This window comes from Bos taurus, chromosome 28, assembly GCF_002263795.3.
Source record: "Bos taurus isolate L1 Dominette 01449 registration number 42190680 breed Hereford chromosome 28, ARS-UCD2.0, whole genome shotgun sequence".
Taxonomy (NCBI): domain Eukaryota; kingdom Metazoa; phylum Chordata; class Mammalia; order Artiodactyla; family Bovidae; genus Bos; species Bos taurus.
Window position 1 is genome coordinate 1,221,882 of NC_037355.1, and position 18,492 is coordinate 1,240,373.

The 18,492-nt window shown below is 41.3% G+C and overlaps 1 protein-coding gene across 2 annotated transcripts in view; it reads left to right on the plus strand.

Annotated features, from left to right (window-relative positions):
* RAB4A (RAB4A, member RAS oncogene family) overlaps positions 1–17,672 on the plus strand; it is a 42,101-nt gene extending 24,429 nt beyond the window's left edge. The window contains 6 exon segments of one of the 2 annotated variants that reach the window (NM_001038685.2): positions 1,642–1,756; positions 6,458–6,520; positions 7,583–7,737; positions 8,986–9,081; positions 12,446–12,579; positions 17,059–17,664. In NM_001038685.2, the coding sequence (NP_001033774.1) occupies positions 1,642–1,756; positions 6,458–6,520; positions 7,583–7,737; positions 8,986–9,081; positions 12,446–12,561 (545 nt within the window). In that variant the 3' untranslated portion in view covers positions 12,562–12,579; positions 17,059–17,664. 2 annotated transcript variants of the gene reach the window in all.
* Positions 17,673–18,492: the final 820 nt, after the last annotated feature.

Genomic DNA, 18,492 nt, shown 5'->3' on the forward strand with positions numbered 1-18,492 from the left:
TGTTGTCATCAATCCTGTTTTACAGGTAAAGAAACAGGTAGTGATTGTACATGTGAGACTCAAACCCAGGCCTTTTGCCCACAGAAATATCTTTCGCCATTGACTTGCCCCATGTTGTAAGGGAAGTTACATTTTGTATTCCAAACTATTGTAAAACATGGTGGGTTTGAAAGGCCCTTAAAACGTACCGTTCTTTTATAATTATCGGAAGAGTTGTGGAGAATGACCTGTCTATATTACTATAGTCAGGTGAAGGCACAAAAACAGAATTAATTTCATTTAATGAAGTTCATCCTAAGTAAGGGTGTGTGAGATATGTTAGATGGTGGGTAAAATGCACACAGAGGGTGTCCTGAGAAAGAGCTCAAAGAGTAAGATTCTAGAATGTTTTCTGCTGCTTCCATTTCCATCGACCAGGAGCTCATTGGAGTCTCTGTGTGGTGACAGAGACCCAGTGTGGCTTAGTCACGGAGCCAGTGCCCACTGCGTTAACAAGCGTTCATCTGCTGGGTGGGCCCAGGGTTCTGAACCAGTCACTCAGACGTTCTATTGTTCCGTCTCAGCAGAGGGGACGCTGGCCAGGACGCTGGCCTGAGCAGGCGCTCTCCCCACACATCCTCCCTTTGCTTCTCATGACCACAGCGACGGTATTTCTCTCCGCCGTGTGTTAACCTGGCTGTTAGTTGGCACCTTTGGAGGCGTTTCCTCCCAGGCTGGCCCACTAGCTGGGTGCTGGTGAAAGTCCAGGATGAGACAGCCTGCTGGACTCAAACCCTTTCCTACCCCAGGTCCCCAGGAAGCAGGGAACACAGCTGTCAGATGATTTCTGGTGCAATTAAATTTCATCGTATGGTGATAAACTATAAACCAGTCAGTGGACTGTGTAGCCAGGATGTTTGTTTTATCCCTTTTATATCATCACAGATATTTTCTTTTATAGACAGCTTATTCCAGTTGGGTTTGGCAAACTACATATTTTGCCTGCATCCCTGCCCATTTAGACAGTATTGATTTTGCCAACAAATTCATTCCAAATGATTGCCACACACAGTGCTGAAGTTCATGAAAACTCAACAGCTGTAATAATTGCATCGAGGTCTTGGTTTGGGGAGGGGGTGGTATTTGCATTTTTTTACTCTATCTTTTCCTCTTTTTCCCTTAATCTTTGGTATCCATCAAGTTTCCTTCTTGGGCTACAGTGCTTTTCCTTCCCTTTACTTTTTTTTGTTCAGAATATTTGTCCAAATAGCTGAAACCATCATTGGCCGAGTTGCAGTCTGTCACTGGGCAGTAAGCCTCTCAAGATGGTGCCCAGTATTTTGTGCAGTTACCATTCTTGAGAACCTTAACAGTGGTCGGGTAGATACGATTTCATGTGGCAGGGTCACCAAGCGTTGGCTTTAAAATATATGGCTTGTTTAGGGGTTTTGAGAAAAAACTTGATTGGCTCTTTGAGAACAGAAACTGTATGTATTCTGTTTAAAGCAGTGAGTGCTTTTTATCATTTTATGTTTGGAGAAATTGAATGGCATAAGTAAATTACATTTTCTATTGACTTAACTCTTGATTTGAATGTTGGTTGTTTAAATTTATAAGTTGTTACCTTAATGTCCTAAAATTAAATTTCTTTTTCTTTTGCAGTCAAAGATGACTCAAATCATACAATAGGAGTGGAATTTGGTTCAAAGATAATAAATGTTGGTGGTAAATATGTAAAGTTACAGATATGGGACACAGCAGGCCAAGAACGATTCAGGTAGCTTTTTCTCTAACTTAATAATAATATTTGAAAACTTGGTTTGAAATAATCAATTATGGTCTCTTAATGTATATAATCCCCTCCTCCCCACCACAGGTTTTAGAAACTTCACCTGTGAAAGCTTTAAGACAAGCTAAAACTCCATTTTTCTCCATTCAGCATTGATTTATGGAAGAATACATTAGAATAGTGGTCCCCAACCTTTCTGGCACCAGGGACTGGTTTCACAGAAGACGGTTTTTCTACAGACGAGGAGGGGGTATGGTTTAGGTGGTAATGTGAGTGATGGGAAGTGATGGGGAGTGGCAGATGAAACTTCACTGGCTGGCCCACCAGTTATATCCTGCTATGTGCCCTGGGGGTTAGGGAATCACTTCCAAATGAACATTTTCTAATTTGGAGGATAATTTATTCTTTGAGACCTAGTGGCACATTAGGAGGTTATAGCATTGCACATTAAGAATCTTTTTAAATCTCTTTGGGGGTTGGTTTTGCTTTACATTAAACAGTCAGAATACCAGACCACCTGACCTGCCTCTTGAGAAACCTGTATGCAGGTCAGGAAGAAACAGTTAGAACTGGACATGGAACAACAGACTGGTTCCAAATAGGAAAAGGAGTACACCAAGGCTGTATATTGTCACCCTGCTTATTTAACTTATATGCAGAGGACATCATGGGAAACGCTGGGCTGGAAGAAGCACAAGCTGGAATCAAGATTGCCGGGAGAAATATCAATAACCTCAGATATGCAGATGACACCACCCTTATGGCAGAAAGTGAAGAGGAACTAAGAAGACTCTTGATGAAAGTGAAAGAGGAGAGTGAAAAAGTTGGCTTAAAGCTCAACATTCAGAAAACAAAGATCATGGCATCTGGTCCCATCACTTCATGGGAAATAGATGGGGAAACAGTGTCAGACTTTATTTTTGGGGGGCTTCAAAATCACTGCAGATGGTGATTCCAGTTATGGTCTCTTAATGTATATAATCCCCTCCTCCCCACCCGCTTACTCCTTTGAAGGAAAGTTATGACCAACCTAGATAGCATATTCAAAAGCAGAGACATTACTTTGTCAACAAAAGTCCGTCTAGTCAAGGCTATGGTTTTTCCTGTGGTCATGTATGGATGTGAGAATTGGACTGTGAGCGCCAAATAATTGATGCTTTTGAACTGTGGTGTTGGAGAAGAGTCTTGAGAGTCCCTTGGACTGCAAGGAGATCCAACCAGTCCATTCTGAAGGAGATCAGTCCTGGGCATTCATTGGAAGGACTGATGCCAAAGCTGAAACTCCAATACTTTGGCCACATTATGCGAAGAGTTGACTCATTGGAAAAGACTCTGATGCTGGGAGGGATTGGAGGCAGGAGGAGAAGGGGACAACAGAGGATGAGATGGCTGGATGGCATCACTGACTCGATGGACATGAGTTTGGGTAAACGACAGGGAGGCCTGGCATGCTGTGATTCACAGGGTCGCAAAGAGTCAGACATGACTGAGCAACTGAACTGAAAACAGTCCACAAAATATTCTCTCCTTAGCACTTTCATTACACTCAAGTCATAATCAAAATTTGGAATAATAACTGCCAGATCACTGCAGATAAGTTCCGTGTTTGATATTCCATAACTACTGAAGTGGGCTCAGTGGCAAACGATCCCCCTGCAGGAGGTGTGGGTTCAATCCCTGGGTAGGGAAGATCCCCTGGAGAAGGAAATGGCAACCCACTCCAGTATTCTTGCCTGGAAAAATCCCATAGACAAAGGAGCCTGGCAGGCTACAATTCATGGGTTCACAAAAGAATCAGACACAACTTAAACACTAAACAACAACTAATAACTGCTAAAGCAGGAAAGTAGATTAATATTCTGGTTGTGTTTTTTGAGTTAGTACACAAAGTCAAACAAAAGATATTCACAATTTCAAAATTCAGTTAAATAAAATTCAATCCTAGTGCAAGAATTTCACTTAAAAAGTCAGGTATAGTATTTTAAATGCTTAATAATTGTTTGCTTCAAAAAGTATCATAACTAGACTTCAAGCAAGAATACAAAGCTACAGTAATCAAAGCGGCATGGCATTGCACCGAAACAGACATGTGGATCAACAGAACAGAACAGAGAGCCTAGGAGTAAATCCACACAGTTAACCTTCCACAAAGATGGCAAGAATATACAGCAGAGAAAAGACAGTCTCGTCAATAAGTGGTGCTGGGAAAAGGGGACAGCCTCACGTAAAAGAATGAAATTAAAACATTCTCTAACACTGTGCACAAAAACAAACTCAAAAGGGATTAAAGACCTAAATGTGAGACCAGATACTATAAAACTTCTACAGGAAAACAGAGGTAGAATACTCTCTGACATAAGTCACAGCAGTATTTTTTTGGATCCATGTCCTAAAATAATGGAAATAAAAGCAAAAATTTTTTAAATGGGACCTAATTAAACTTAAAAGCTTTTCCACAGCAAAGTGAACCATAAACAAAGCAAAAAGACAACCTACAGACTGGGAGAAAATACTTGCAGATGATACGACTGACAAGGGATTACTAAATTCCAAAATACACAAACTCATACAGTTCAGTATTTTAAAAACCCGATCAAAAAAATGGGGAGAAAACCTAAATAGGCATTTCTCCAAAGAAGACATACAGAGGACCAATAGGCACATGAAAAAATGTTCCACATTGCTAACTATTAGAGAAATGCAAAGCAAAACTACAGTGAGATATCACCTCACACTTGTCAGAATGGCCATCACAAAAAATCTACAAACAGCAAATGCTGAGGAAGGTGTGGAAAGGAAGGAACCCTCCTATGCTGCTGGCCGGAATGTAAGTTGGTGCAGACACTAAGGAGAACAGTGTGGAGATTCCTGAAAAAACTAAAAGTAGGGGCCCATTAGAGGGCAGGGGTAAGTGAAGCAAGGACTAGAAGGATGGGAGTTAATTGAAAGCTGCTGACCCTTATCTCTTCCCCCACATCCTCCTTAGTTACTGACAGCCAGATGTGTGTGTCTCAGTCAGAGGAAATGATTCTTCTCCACAGAAAAACAGCCACAAGGAAAAGGCTTAAAGGTACTAACATTTTGATTTCCCCAATGAAATAGCCCAATCTCTGTCCAGCCATCTCACAGTGGAGCCCCCCAATCCCACACATAAAGAGCATCTTTTACACGTTGGTATTCCTTGCTCAATATAAATGATCCATGGATCACCAGATATGTGAAGAAAGCTTCTAAAATAAAGAGCCCAAAATAAGTAAGAACTTTCAGGGAATAGACAAAAACTAAAAACTACTATGTCCTCACAAGTAAGAGTAAAGGTTGCATCAAGGAAATAAAATTTAAATTTAAAAAGAGAAATTAAAATCATGTATTGAATAGAGTAATACTCTTCCAGAAAGTTAAACAATAAACTCAAGGTGAGAAAGAGAAGAGACAACATAGAGGATCATCCAGAGTTAGGCCAGGAAGGCCAAGACCTGACCAGTAACGCCTTCCTGAAGGCAGAGGAGGAGAGGAAAGAATAAAAGCAACAGTTGAAGATTTTCCACGGAAGGAAATGAGTCTATAAAATTCCATCTTACACCAAACACAGATGAGGCCAGGGTCTGCCATGTGAAATCTCAACGCCAGAGGTGGGCTGGAGATACCAGAGATTCTGAGAGGGAAAAGCAGGCACATCTCAAGGATCACTATGACCATTGCACTGGGCTTTTCAGCAGCAGCAGTTGAAAGCTGGAAGATAATTACAACCTTGACTTCAAAACTCAACATGAAAATGTTTTTCCAACCTAAAATTGTACACTCAGCCAGACTCTCCATTAAGTATGAGAGTGAAATCAGAGTGTCTCCAGTGATACAACACAGAGTGGGCTGTGGAGCAGAGGGAGGAAGCAGGGGCCAAGGTAGAGGGGAAGGGCAGGCGGCACTGGGTCATCTGTCCGTGAAGCTGTGTGGCCCAGACGGGCTGTGTCATGGAGGAGGAGGAGGAAGAGGCGCTGGTGAAGCAGCTTCTGAGAAGTCTGGGTACAAAAGAATCCCCTTTGGAACAGTAGCAGGAGCATCCTGCTGCCTGCACCATGCTTGTTCAAGACGGGAAGTGCCAAGCATATTTTATTCTGCCCCTGGGAAAATCTAATTAACAGGGAAAGAGTCATGATTCAGGCAAGTGCTTACTGAAGGAAGACTCCTGGAGGTTGTGAGAATGGACGTGATGTACCTGGGTGGGCACTCAGTTCAGACTGGTGTGCCCCCAGGAGGGAGGGAGCATGAGCTGCACCGCTGGGCCTGGGGCAGGGCGTGCGATGGCCCGTGCCCTGGAAGACATGGACCCCACGCAAGCAGAGGAGCCACTGAGGGCCTCGTGCGCTGTAGTCTTGCTGCCGCCTTCCTGTCTTTCCCCTACATGTTCTCAAAGGTCCCCTCAGTTCTGCGGGGGCCTCCCCCACTCCATGAGGGGCACACTCATCCCCAGCCTCATGGCCCCACCTCCTTATCAATACTGTGATACTGTTTTGGACAGAACAGCCCTTTGTGTCTGCTTTCAAATGTCGGTGTATCATTTCTCTTTAGAGCGGTATCTGTCATTGTATTGCAGTTGTCAAGGCAAAAAATGGGTGTTTTGCATGGGAGGCTGCTGCTCATGAGCAAGGGCTCTGCTCCCGTGAAAGTAAAAGCCTGTAACTCTTCCAGGTCTGTGACAAGAAGCTACTACAGAGGTGCAGCGGGGGCACTGCTTGTCTACGACATTACCAGGTAATAACACCCCTGCTCAGCCTATGCTCCCTGGGGTCTGCACCTCCCCATAGGCCGCTGGTGTGTCAGCAGACAGCAGAGGTGGGACTCAGCAAGACCTTCCGCCCTTTCCCTGAGGGTCTTGCAGGTTTTCAGAGCACCCCTTTACCATGTGAAACATGTTCCCAAGTTTCAGGCGGATAAAGTATCTCCAGTGTCATTGTGTTTCCTTAAGGTTCACAGCTTGAAGCTTTGCATGTGGTAAATTGTTAGTAATTGTCCTCCATCAAGCACGGGCTCTATGCTGCGATGGCCTGAGTTCAAATCCTGGTTCCTGTCCCAAAGCAGTGTGAGCCCTCTGGACTGTAGTTTCCTTGTCTGTTCCACTGAGTCATGATGACCACATAATACTCGTGAGGCTGTTGGGTGGTTAAATTAGTTCCTATAAAGCTCTTGGCCCATCTTAAGGATCTGAGTGCACTGTCCTGCATGTAGCTGTCACCTTGGTTTCACAATTAAATTTAATTAAAAATTCAGTTCCTTGGTCGGTCCTTAGAACATACGAGGATTTTGCCCTTAGATAAGAGCTGAACACAGTCCTGGAGGCAGACAGACCTGGTCAAGTCCTGGCTCTGCGTGTGTGACTTTGGGCAACTTAACTAGTCTCTCTGGGCCTCAGGTTTCTCGTGTAAATGGGAGATGATAAGAGTGTGTCACAAAGAATCAGTGTGATAAATTCCTGTGAAACAAAGGACCATCATGTTGCACGGATTCGTCGAGTGACAGCAATTAGCCTTAGGTCTTGCTCGCATGTTGTGTGAACCAAGACCCCCGTAAATACTGCACCCTGCTTGGGGAAACAACAGGTGGCAAGCTGACTCGCTGTGGCATCGCCCTGGAAACAAGGCGGAACACACCCTTAGCATGTGGTATGCTCTTGGGGCACCCAGGTCCTCTGAGCGCTTTGAAGGTTGTGGGCACTGCCCTGTGTGTGTAGAGGCGGTCTGAGTGGTGTGAGTGACTGGAAAGAGTTGCTAGCTTTATAAAATACATGTACTGTTCTCACAATCTTATATTACGCAGCCGAGAAACCTACAATGCGCTTACTAATTGGTTAACAGATGCCCGAATGCTCGCGAGCCAGAACATCGTCATCATCCTCTGCGGGAACAAGAAGGACTTGGACACCGATCGGGAAGTCACTTTCCTGGAGGCCTCCCGATTTGCTCAGGAAAATGGCAAGTGGCCTTTGACCTGTCACAGCTACTGGAGGTTTAAGATGAAGCTGTATTTAGGGAGTGTGAAACCTCCTCTTGTTTTTATTAGACATTTAGATATTTAGCATATTTTCACCCTGTTGCATTGTGCCTGCAGAGGTTGCTATGATGATAAAAGCTAATCTCTCTGCATTGTGATGGTGTTTCAGTTTAGGATCTTTAATATCACAGCTCTTGGTTTGAAGTGAAAATTATAACAATTTTTAAAGGCCCTAATCAGATAATGTTATCATTTTTAAAATGAAATTTGAAGCTAAGTTGGTGAAATATTAGCTCTAAATAGAAAGTGAAGCAGTAGATGAGATACTGGACTTACTGGCTTTATTTTGCTTACATTAAATTTAAGTCATTTGGCTAAAGATGCCTTTGAAACTTGCTGAATTTTTATTTAGAATACATAAGGATGACATATAAAATGAATGATTCCTTATAGACAGCAGAATGACGAGAATTCAGACATTTTAAAATAACTTTAATTTTTAGAACCAGTCAGGAAATAAAATACCGCTAATAGCAACTTTCAGTGGGACAAACAGGTTTTCTGCTAAGAAAATAAGCATGCAATAAAAACATAAGTCGTTATGAGTTTGTAAAGAAGCTGTTTAGAAATATGTAAGCTTAGAATTTTAATGTTCAAAAGGAATTTCTCTATCATTTACATGCACTCATTTTTACTAATAAGGACATGTGTTTGGGGAGGTTGTGGTTTGCTCACAAAAGCAAGGAGAGAGGGCTTCCCCTGGTGAGTGACTGCCCGGTGGAAAGCAGAGGGCTCGTTTGTATAAGATCTCTCACTGTCAGGGACCACACACCATGTGGCCCCAGATGCCAGCACTTGCAGGCTGTATCTGTGGTGACCTGAAGCCCGTTGGAACGGAAGTTGCTGCTTTGTCTCATGTCAGCAGCTGGGTGCCTTCAGCCAGCCTGCTTCCCTACCAGCGTCCTGCTTGCTTAGTTTCTTCTTCAACACACTAAGTGCTAGCACACACTGCTAGTTACTTTTCAGAAAAAGTTGGAATTCTTTTAAGACTTAAAAAATATGTATGTATTGACATTTATTGATTTTATATTTGCAGAAATACCTGGTTATAAGGACAAAATTCTATTTTGTCTGCTAAGAGAATAATATATTAAGCATGTAGTTATGAGTTGAATAATTGTGATTATCTTCTAAATATGGCTTCATGTTTTGTTTGATGTTGATTTTAGAGCTGATGTTTCTGGAAACGAGTGCACTAACAGGGGAGAACGTGGAAGAGGCCTTTGTACAGTGTGCAAGAAAAATACTTAACAAAATTGAATCAGGTAAGAACTTCCCATTAATAAACTTTGCTTTAGCACATTCTCCTCTCTAGCTCAGTAGTGTCACTTTTCAGTATTTCCAGGAGTGATTTGGTCATGGAGTTTCCTCTCTCTACCTGCCGACCTGCAGTGGCCTCTTAGGGGTTTGAAGGTCTTGTCTGCACTGGAGGTGGAAGCCTCCCTTCGCAGGGACTTCTTCAGCTGTGTGGTGGCAGGGAAGCAGCTGTGTGACGGGAAATGAGTTATGGGCACCTCGCTTAATGCTGCTGGTTACAGATCAGGCATCGTGGAAAATTTGTTCCTGAAGCTGACTGAGCATGTCACAGTAATAACCTGTCTCATTATTGTTCTACTTGTTGCTTCAGTGAAAATAAGTTTAAAACAACCCTACTATAGGCAGCTGACAAAATAATATGTAATCATTTATTAGAGTTAATTTTTATTTAAATATCACCAAAATCACGTGTGGGCATTACATTTTTAATTAATTCATTTAACTGAATGCCTATTCTTTTCAGGTGCTAGGATACAAAAGTAAATTAATCCCAACCCTTGCCCTCAAGAAACTGTCTTTCAAGGGAAACACTCAAAATATAATTATAACACAGTGTGGTGACTGCAGTAACTGAGAAGTACACCGGATCTTGGGGCCACACAAAGGAGAGCCTGCTTGTTTAGGAGGTGATATCAGGAAGAGCTTCTAGGAAGAGACACTGACTGAGCTCAGGCTTTCAAAGTGTGAGCAGGAGGAACCGGGCGTGAGGGCGGGAAGGAGGGTAGGCCATCAGAGGGGCAGCATGAATGGAGACTGGGGGGAAAGTTGCAGTTACTAGAAGAGAAAGACCACAGTGGAGAATGGCAGGAGAGAAGACTGAGGAGAGGCAGCAGCCAGGCCAGTGATCTTCACCCAGGCTCGAACTTTGCTCCGTGGGTAACTGAGTCTCCACCTTGGCTGGACGCAAGAGTCGCCTGGGATACATACAACTTTTAATTCTAGGCCCCACCTCTGGAGATGCTGAGTTAAGATCTCAGCATCATCATTTTAAAAAACTGTCCCGTGTGATTCTCATATTCGCCCAAGATAGAGGACCACTGCCGTAGGGCTGAGAAGCCACTCGAGGCTGGGAGGCAGAGAGTGATATGGTCAGGTTGTGGCTGCAGACACATCGTGTGTGTAGGCATTCACATCAGTGACGGACCAAAGGGAGCCCAGGACTGATGGCCAGGATACCAACCGAGGCATGTTTGAGTAATTCAAGAAAAGATGCCTGATTAAAGCTGTAACAAGGATGTGGAAGCAGAGATGAAGAGACATAGATGAATCTAAGAAACATGTTGGCAGTGGCATCCTGACTCAGATGCTAAATAGCAGGGCAGGGCCTTTTGACTTTGTGGGGTATTGGAAGAGCAGGGATCAGAAGAGGGGAGGAGCCACAGGTAACTCCGTGTCACAGCTGGATAGCTCAGTGATGAGATGGCAGAACCAGAGGAGAAGCCAGTTCATGCGAATCAGGATGGTTGTGTTTTGAAATGTTCCCTGGGTGGCATCACTGGAACAGGCACAGGGCGTCATCCAGGAACCTGTGGGAAGAACCCAGCTGGTGGTGCCCACTTGGGAGCCGTCAGTCTATAGGAGTAGGTGCACCTGGGGAAGGAATGTGATCCCGCAGAGAGCAGTGAAGAATGGGCAGAGCAGTGGCCCAGAACAGAGCCTTGGACGGAAGGATGAGAGAAGGGGGCGAAAGGTCAGAGATACAGGAAGATACCCAGGAACATGAGTGTCACCTGTGCCCACATTCAACCAAAAGGTTGTTCATTATCAAATACATGGGAGGAAAGTCTCGTAAGCTAAGACTGGAGCTGAAAAGTATCCCTGGGGTGGGCAAGAGGAAGTCACTAGTCATCTTTACCAGCAGAATGATGCAGGGAGGAGATGGAGCAACTGAGCACAGAGGAGATGAGGAAGCAGAGCCTGGGTGCCTCCCTGGAGGAGGAGGCAGAGGGTTAATTTAACATGAGAGGTTTCAGGAGTGGAAGAAGTCTTAGCACCTGTAAATGCTGAGGGAGAAGAGAGAGGAAGGTAAGGGAGAGAAGGTGGGAGGGGAACTGACAGAGAGGGTGGGGCAGGGAAGGTGGTGGGAGAGTGTTGGGGCCCAGACCTCTGGTCTCAGCAGAAAGAGGGGTGCTCCATCCCTCTGTGGGCTTTTGGTCTGAACATAGCAACAAAATAGTTACTCAACTTGGTACAGTACTGTTACTTTTCTAAAGAGCCTGTAGCATAAGTAGTTAACATTAAAATTGGCATTGTGTTGAGTACAATCAGGCTCAACTTATTTAGATTACCTTCCCCCTTTGGTATCCACCCATGAAGACAGTGCATATAAGTTAACACACATAAAACTTTCAAGATCTTTTTCTCCTAAAACCATCAAAATCATAATTACATCAAGTGAAAAAAATATACAGATGTGTTAGAATTCTTCAGCAGTACTTTTTCATTGTAATCTTCTAAATAGGCAGTATATTCATATGGTTCAAAAACCTTTATTTTCTCTACCACTTTATACAGAAAGGTTAGCATACTATACATTCTGCACTTACTGTGCCTACCCATCATTACAAGTCAGTATTAGAGACGTCCACATACGCGTTGTGCTACTGTATATATACATGCAGTGTGTATGTGTAATATTTAATTTGGTATATTGCCATAATTTACCTAACCAGTCTGCTTTGGACATTTGAGTTGTTGCCAGATGTTACAAACAACATTGCAGTAAATAACCTTTTGTATATCATTTCACATGTGTGTGAGTGTATATGTAAGATAAATTCCCAGAAATGGAGTTGTTGGGTCAAAGAACATAGGCATTTGGAATTTATGTAGAGGCTGTCAGATTCCTCCTTTCAAGCTTGAGGCAGTTTATCATCCCACTAGTATGAATGAAGGTGTTTTATTTCACTAAAGCCATGTCCACAGGGTGTATTATCATGTTTGGGTCTTTACCAGTCTCATAGTAAAGAATGGTATCTTTGTGGTTTCATTTCAATGCTTTTTGTATACATAATATATTCACATAATTCCAGATTCAAGTAAAGAGGATACAATGAAAGTCACCCTCTATTTCCCTCCTCTCCTATCCCCTAGCATCTAGAGCTCTTTCTTGAAGTCAGCCACAATTACCAGTTTATGTACCCATCCAAAGATATTTTTATGCCCATGTAAGCAAATATGTGTGTATTTTTCCTTTTTATTCAAAATAATGTTTTATATATACAGTGTTCTGCACTTTGTGCTTTTCACTTAATATATTTTGGGGATCACAGAAACATAAAAACTTTTTCTAAAGATTTACTTGATCCTCAGGTGAGCTGGACCCAGAAAGAATGGGCTCAGGTATCCAGTACGGAGATGCGGCCTTGAGACAGCTGCGGTCCCCGCGCCGTGCCCAGGCCCCAAGCGCGCAGGAGTGTGGCTGCTGAGGCAGCTCAGGCGCACAGGTAGGTGCCCACATTGCAACAGTCCTGTCGCCCTCAGACCTGTCCTCTGTTTCCCACCCAGAGCCCTACACAGGCTTAAAAGGGGAGGTTGTCGTTGGTTTTTGAAGGTGCATTATGAAAAGGAGAGGTGATTGCATAACTTAAAGTTTATTCTCAGCAGTGGAATACACATTCTTCTCAAGCTCACATGGAACACTCATCAAAACAGACCACACCCTAGGCCATAAAACACACCTGAAGACATTTAAAAGAACAGAAGTCATTCCATGTCTTCTCTCAGAGCACAGTGGAATAAAACTAGAAATCTGTAGTTGGAAGATAACTGGGAAATCCAGAAATGTGAGTATTAAGCAGCATGCTGCTGCTGCTGCTAAGTTGCTTCAGTCATGTCCGACTCCGTGCGACCCCATAGACGGCAGCCCACCAGGCTCCCCCGTCCCTGGGATTCTCCAGGCAAGAGTACTGGAGTGGGTTGCCATTTCCTTCTCCAATGCATGAAAGTGAAAAGTGAAAGGGAAGTCGCTCAGTCGTGTCCAACTCTTAGCGACCCCATGGACTGCAGCCTACCAGGCTCCTCCATCCACGGGATTTTCCAGGCAAGAGTACTGGAGCATACTTCTAAATAATAAATGGGTCAAAGAAGAAGTCTCAAGAGAAATTTAATAGTATTTTGAACTAAATGAAAAAAACACAACTTATCAAAATTTGGGGGAGATTCAACACAAATAGTACTTAGAGTAAAATTTGTAGCATTGCAGGCATGTATTAGAAAAGAAGAAAGATCTAAATATAATCATATGTGTCCTCCATAAAAAACTAGAAAAAGAAGAACAAATGAAATCCAAAGTAGAAAGAAGAAAAGAAATAATAAAAATTAGATCAGGAAATCAATAGAAAAAATTTAGTGAAACCAAAGTTGGTTCCTTGAAAAAATACAGTAAAGTCAATGACTAGCCAGGCCAAAAACAAAAACAAAAAACCCAATATAAACTACTAATATCAGAAATAAAAGCAGGGACATCACTGCAGATTCTATGGACATTGAAAGGATAATAAAGGAACACTATGAACAACTCTGTGCCCAAAAATTTGATAACGTAGACGAAATAAACCAATTCTGTCAAAGACAGAATTTGCCAAAACTCACACAAGAAGAGACAGATAATGTGAATAAGGCCTATATCTGTTTTAAAGAACTTGAACCAATAACTAGTAACCTTCCAAAACAGAACGTACCAGACCCAGGTGGCTCCACTGGTGACTTCTTCCAAACATTTAAAGAAGAGATTATACCAGGTCTCTGCAGTCTTGTTCACAGAACAAAAGCAGACAGAACACTTCGTAACGCATTCTATGAGGCCAGTGTTATCTTAATCCCAAAGCCAGACAGAGACATTACAAGAAAGGAAAACTATAAACTAGTATCTCCTGTAAACATAGATTCTGTAAACACAGAAATTCTCAACACAATAGTAGATTGAATCCAGCAATGTATAAAAAGAATTACATACTTCCAAGTGGGATTTATCACAGATATACAAGACTGGTTCAACATTCCATAATCAATTAATGTAATCATCACATCAACAGGGAACAAAAATCACATGATTTCATCAAGAGATGTAGAAAAATCAGTTGACAAGTTCCAATATTCTTTTGCAATGAGAACTCTCAGTGAACTAGGAATAGTGGGGAATCACCTCAACTTAGTAAAGTCTAAAATCAGACCTAATGGGGAGAAAGTTGGAGCTTTCCTTTTTTTTTTTTAATTATTATTTTTTTAATTTTATTTTATTTTTAAACTTTACATAATTGTATTCGTTTTGCCAAATATCAAAATCAATATCAGGTACAAAGCAAGATTGTGCCCTGTCAGCACTCCTTTTCAGCATCGAACCAGAAGTCCTAGCTGATGCAGTAAGAAAAGGAAATAAAAGGTATACAGATTGGGAAGGAAGAAATTAACTAACTTTGCTGGCAGATGACATGATTATGTAGAGAATCCGAAAGAATCCACAAACTCCCATATAAGTGATTATACATTAATAGCACAGTTGCAAGATACGAGATTAATATACAAAAGTCCGTCACTTTTCTGTATCCCAGCAGTGAACAAGTGCGATCTGAACTGAAAAACACAATACCATTTACATTAGTTTCCCCAAAAGGGAAATACTTAGGCAGAACTCTTAACGACATCTGTATGAGGAAAACCAAACTGATTCTGAAGTTTATGTGGAGAAAAGACAAAAGACCCCTAATAGCCAACACAGTGCTGAGCGAGAAGAACAAAATTGAAGGACTGTCACTACCCAGCTTCAAAGCACTGTAGAGCTGTTGCAGTCAAGACAGTATGGCATTGGTGAAATACGACATCAGTGGGACAGAATAGAGAGCCCAGAAATAGACCCACACCCTGATGTTTGACAAAGGAGCAAAGGCAGTAACGGTGAAGCAGAAATAGTCTTTGCAACAAACGGTCCTGAAACCATTGGCCACCCATATGCAAAAAATGAATCTAGACATCAGACCTTATACCCTTTACAAAAACTAGCTCAAAATGAGTCATAGATCTAAAGTAAAATGCAAAATCATAAAACTCATAGAACATAAAATGAGAGAAAATGTAGGTGTCCTTGAGTATTTTGATGATTTTTTAGATACAACACTAAAGATACAATCCATGAAAGAAATAATTGGTAAGCTGAACTTCATGAAAAGGAAAAACTTCTGCTCTACAAAAGACAGTGTCAACAGAATTGGTAGACAAGCTACACACCAGGACAAAATGTTTACAAAAGACATATCTGATAATTGTTACGGTAAATATACAAAGAATTCTTAAAACTCAACAGTAAGAAAGAAAACAAACCCAATTTAAAAATGGACCAAAGACCTTAACAGATACCTTGCCAAGGAGAGTATCCAGATGGCAGTAAGTACAGGAAAAGATACTTCATAAATGAGCTGTGACTACAAGCCTATTAGAATGGCCAAAATCTAAGACAGTGATAGCAGCAAATGCTGGTGAGGATGTAGAGCAATAGAAATTCTCTTTCATTGCTGGTAAGAGTACAAAATGGTGCAGCTACTTTGGAAGACAGTTTGACATTTTCTTATAAAACTAAGCATATTCTTACTATATAATCCGCAGTCTCACTGCTTGGTATTTACACAAAGTATTTGAAAATTCATGTCCACACAAATACCCTCACATGGATGCTTATAGCAGCATTGTTCATAATTGCCAAAACTTGCAAACAAATAGGATGTACTTCAGAAGGCAAATGGGTTAACCATGGTCCATCCAGACCATGGAATATCATTCAGCACTGAAAAGGAATGAACTACCAAGCCATGAAAAGACTTAGCATATAACTTCAATGCATATAACTAAATGAAAGAAGAACCTTCAACGCATATAACTAAGTAAAAGAAGCCAGCCAGGCTACATGCTACCTGATTGCAACTATGTGACATTCTGAAAAAGGCAAAACTATGGAGACAGTGTAAAAACTGGGGATGAGAGGAATGAATGTATGTCTTCCTGTATTTGTCCAAACCCATAGAATCTACAAGAGTGAACTGTGGTTTAACTATGGGTTTTGGGTGATTATTATGTGTCAGTGTAGGTTCATCACCTGTAACAATGTACCAGCTGGCGGGATGTTGATAATGGAGGAGGCTGTATATGTGTGAGGGTTGTGGGGCAGGGGGGGTGCGGTGTTTGGGAACTGTATATAATTGTTTCCTCCTCAGTTTTACTGGGAACCTAAAATTGCACTAAAAAAAATTAAATCTTAAGAAAAAAAACCTAACGCAACCACTGAAACAACACAACAAAGAGTTTTGGCAAATTTAAATCAATATGGGAATTAAAATGGAATAAACACATAATTACTCTAAATAATCTGAAAGAAGACAGTAAAAGAAGGAAAAAGGACATAGAACAAACAGGGAAAATATGGAACAAAATGCTAGCATAAACCTTCCCTATTAAAAAAAAATGAGATATTCTGCTTGAAATAATTTGTAGGAAATCCTTATGCTCTTGCTCAGAAAGAAAGGAAAGTTGATAGCAATGATTGAGTTAGAGACTCTCCTGCCTTCATGTCAGTGATGAGTCTTTCTTGGGTTAGTTGAAGTCTAATAGAATGTGCCTCTAGCTAAGGCTTATTTATAAAACTTGCAAATTGATATTTTAACTTTATAAAGCTTCCTCTTTTTTATGTATAGTCAACATTATCTAATAGGCATGCTGCTGCTGCTGCTGCTAAGTCGCTTCAGTCGTGTCCGACTCTGTGCGACCCCATAGACGGCAGCCCACCAGGCTCCGCCGTCCCTGGGATTCTCCAGGCAATAGGCATAAGTAAGCTTAAATAAAAGTTGGAAGTGTTCACTGGTTCCCTTTGTGACTTTAAGCTATGTTTGGACATTTATAATTATGCATATTTCTAAATCGTTCTTAATATTTTTTAGGTATTCATACAGTGGTATTTGGGACACAATTATTGAAGCTTGAAGAAGAAGGTTTTTTTTTAACCACCATCTTTTTCTACTTTATATGGAAGTAGATCTTTGTGCAAAAAATAATAATAATAATAATTTGGTATATTATACAAGCTAGTAGATGTGGCACAGCAAACTGTATAATAAATCCAGTTCAGTGGACGAGACCATTAAATGTATACACGTATGTAAAAGTGTTCTGTCCCATATTCGCCCTTTCACCCTGGTTTGGATCCTGGCTGTGTACTGTACATACGCTCGTCCAGTGCATCTCCACAGCATGGTATCTGACGTACGGTATGATAGAGCACTGCACTAAATGCAGTCTAATACTTTATTTTTTTTTTAATCGTCTGAACTAAAATCTGTTCATTGTGAGGTGTGCTCTGATCATTATGTTGGTTATGTTGCACAGTTGGTTATGTTTGTGACCTGATATTCAGAGATTCTGGCATTGATGGCCGATGCAATACTTAGTTAATTCCATTTACCACAGTCCACAAGGTGTTACATGAGCCACACTGGAAATACTAGATCAGAATTTAGTCACATACTGAAATAAAATGATAAATGAAATTTTCTCATGAACTGTCTAGCACTCTGATTTTAAAGCATCTTCATCAACTCAGTTCAGGAAGTAGAACCGAGCACCCGATGTGTTTCAGGCACTAAGGATGCTGGTACCTTTCACCAAACTTCCTAGGCAACAGATGCGACTCTCAGCATTGGTCAGTGCAGTAGCTGTACCAGGGCTGTTTACCTGGTCCCAGTTTGCTGATCATCTGGTCTTCCTGTTAGAAAACACATTTTTGCTACTGTGCTTTTTCTGGGATTCAGTATTACAGCATCACTGCCTCCTTTTTAGTCTTTTGTTTTGCGTTCATTTTAAGGACACCCACTAAAGTTAATATTAAAGGGACACCTCTAAGAAATTTCTGTACACTTTTGCTAAATACTTAAATGCCTTACAACAGTTATCAAGTTGACATGTTTTTAATTCACCTGAGTTAATGTATATTGTATTACAAAGACTCGTTCTAATATTTTAAAATGTTTATGCAGAAATATATAATAGAACTTTTCTTTAAAGCTAAAATACAGTACTATTTAAAACTGAAAGGTTTAAATAGCATTCTTCACCTTACATGTGTTCTTCCACTGTGACTTTTAGCTCAAACTGGTAAATTTGATTACCTTTATGTTGGAAGCTGCCTACTGCTTTTGTTGTTTTGTTTTAACCAATGGAGCACAGAAGCACTACAAACTCTGGAAGTGACTTGGATAAAAATATCAAGATGTAACTGTTTTAGATATTTTAATTTTGCTTCTTTATATCTTGAATATTTGATTTTGAAAAGTCAGAATATGAAGCAAATTCTCAGACTGATCTGCTTCTTGGACCTC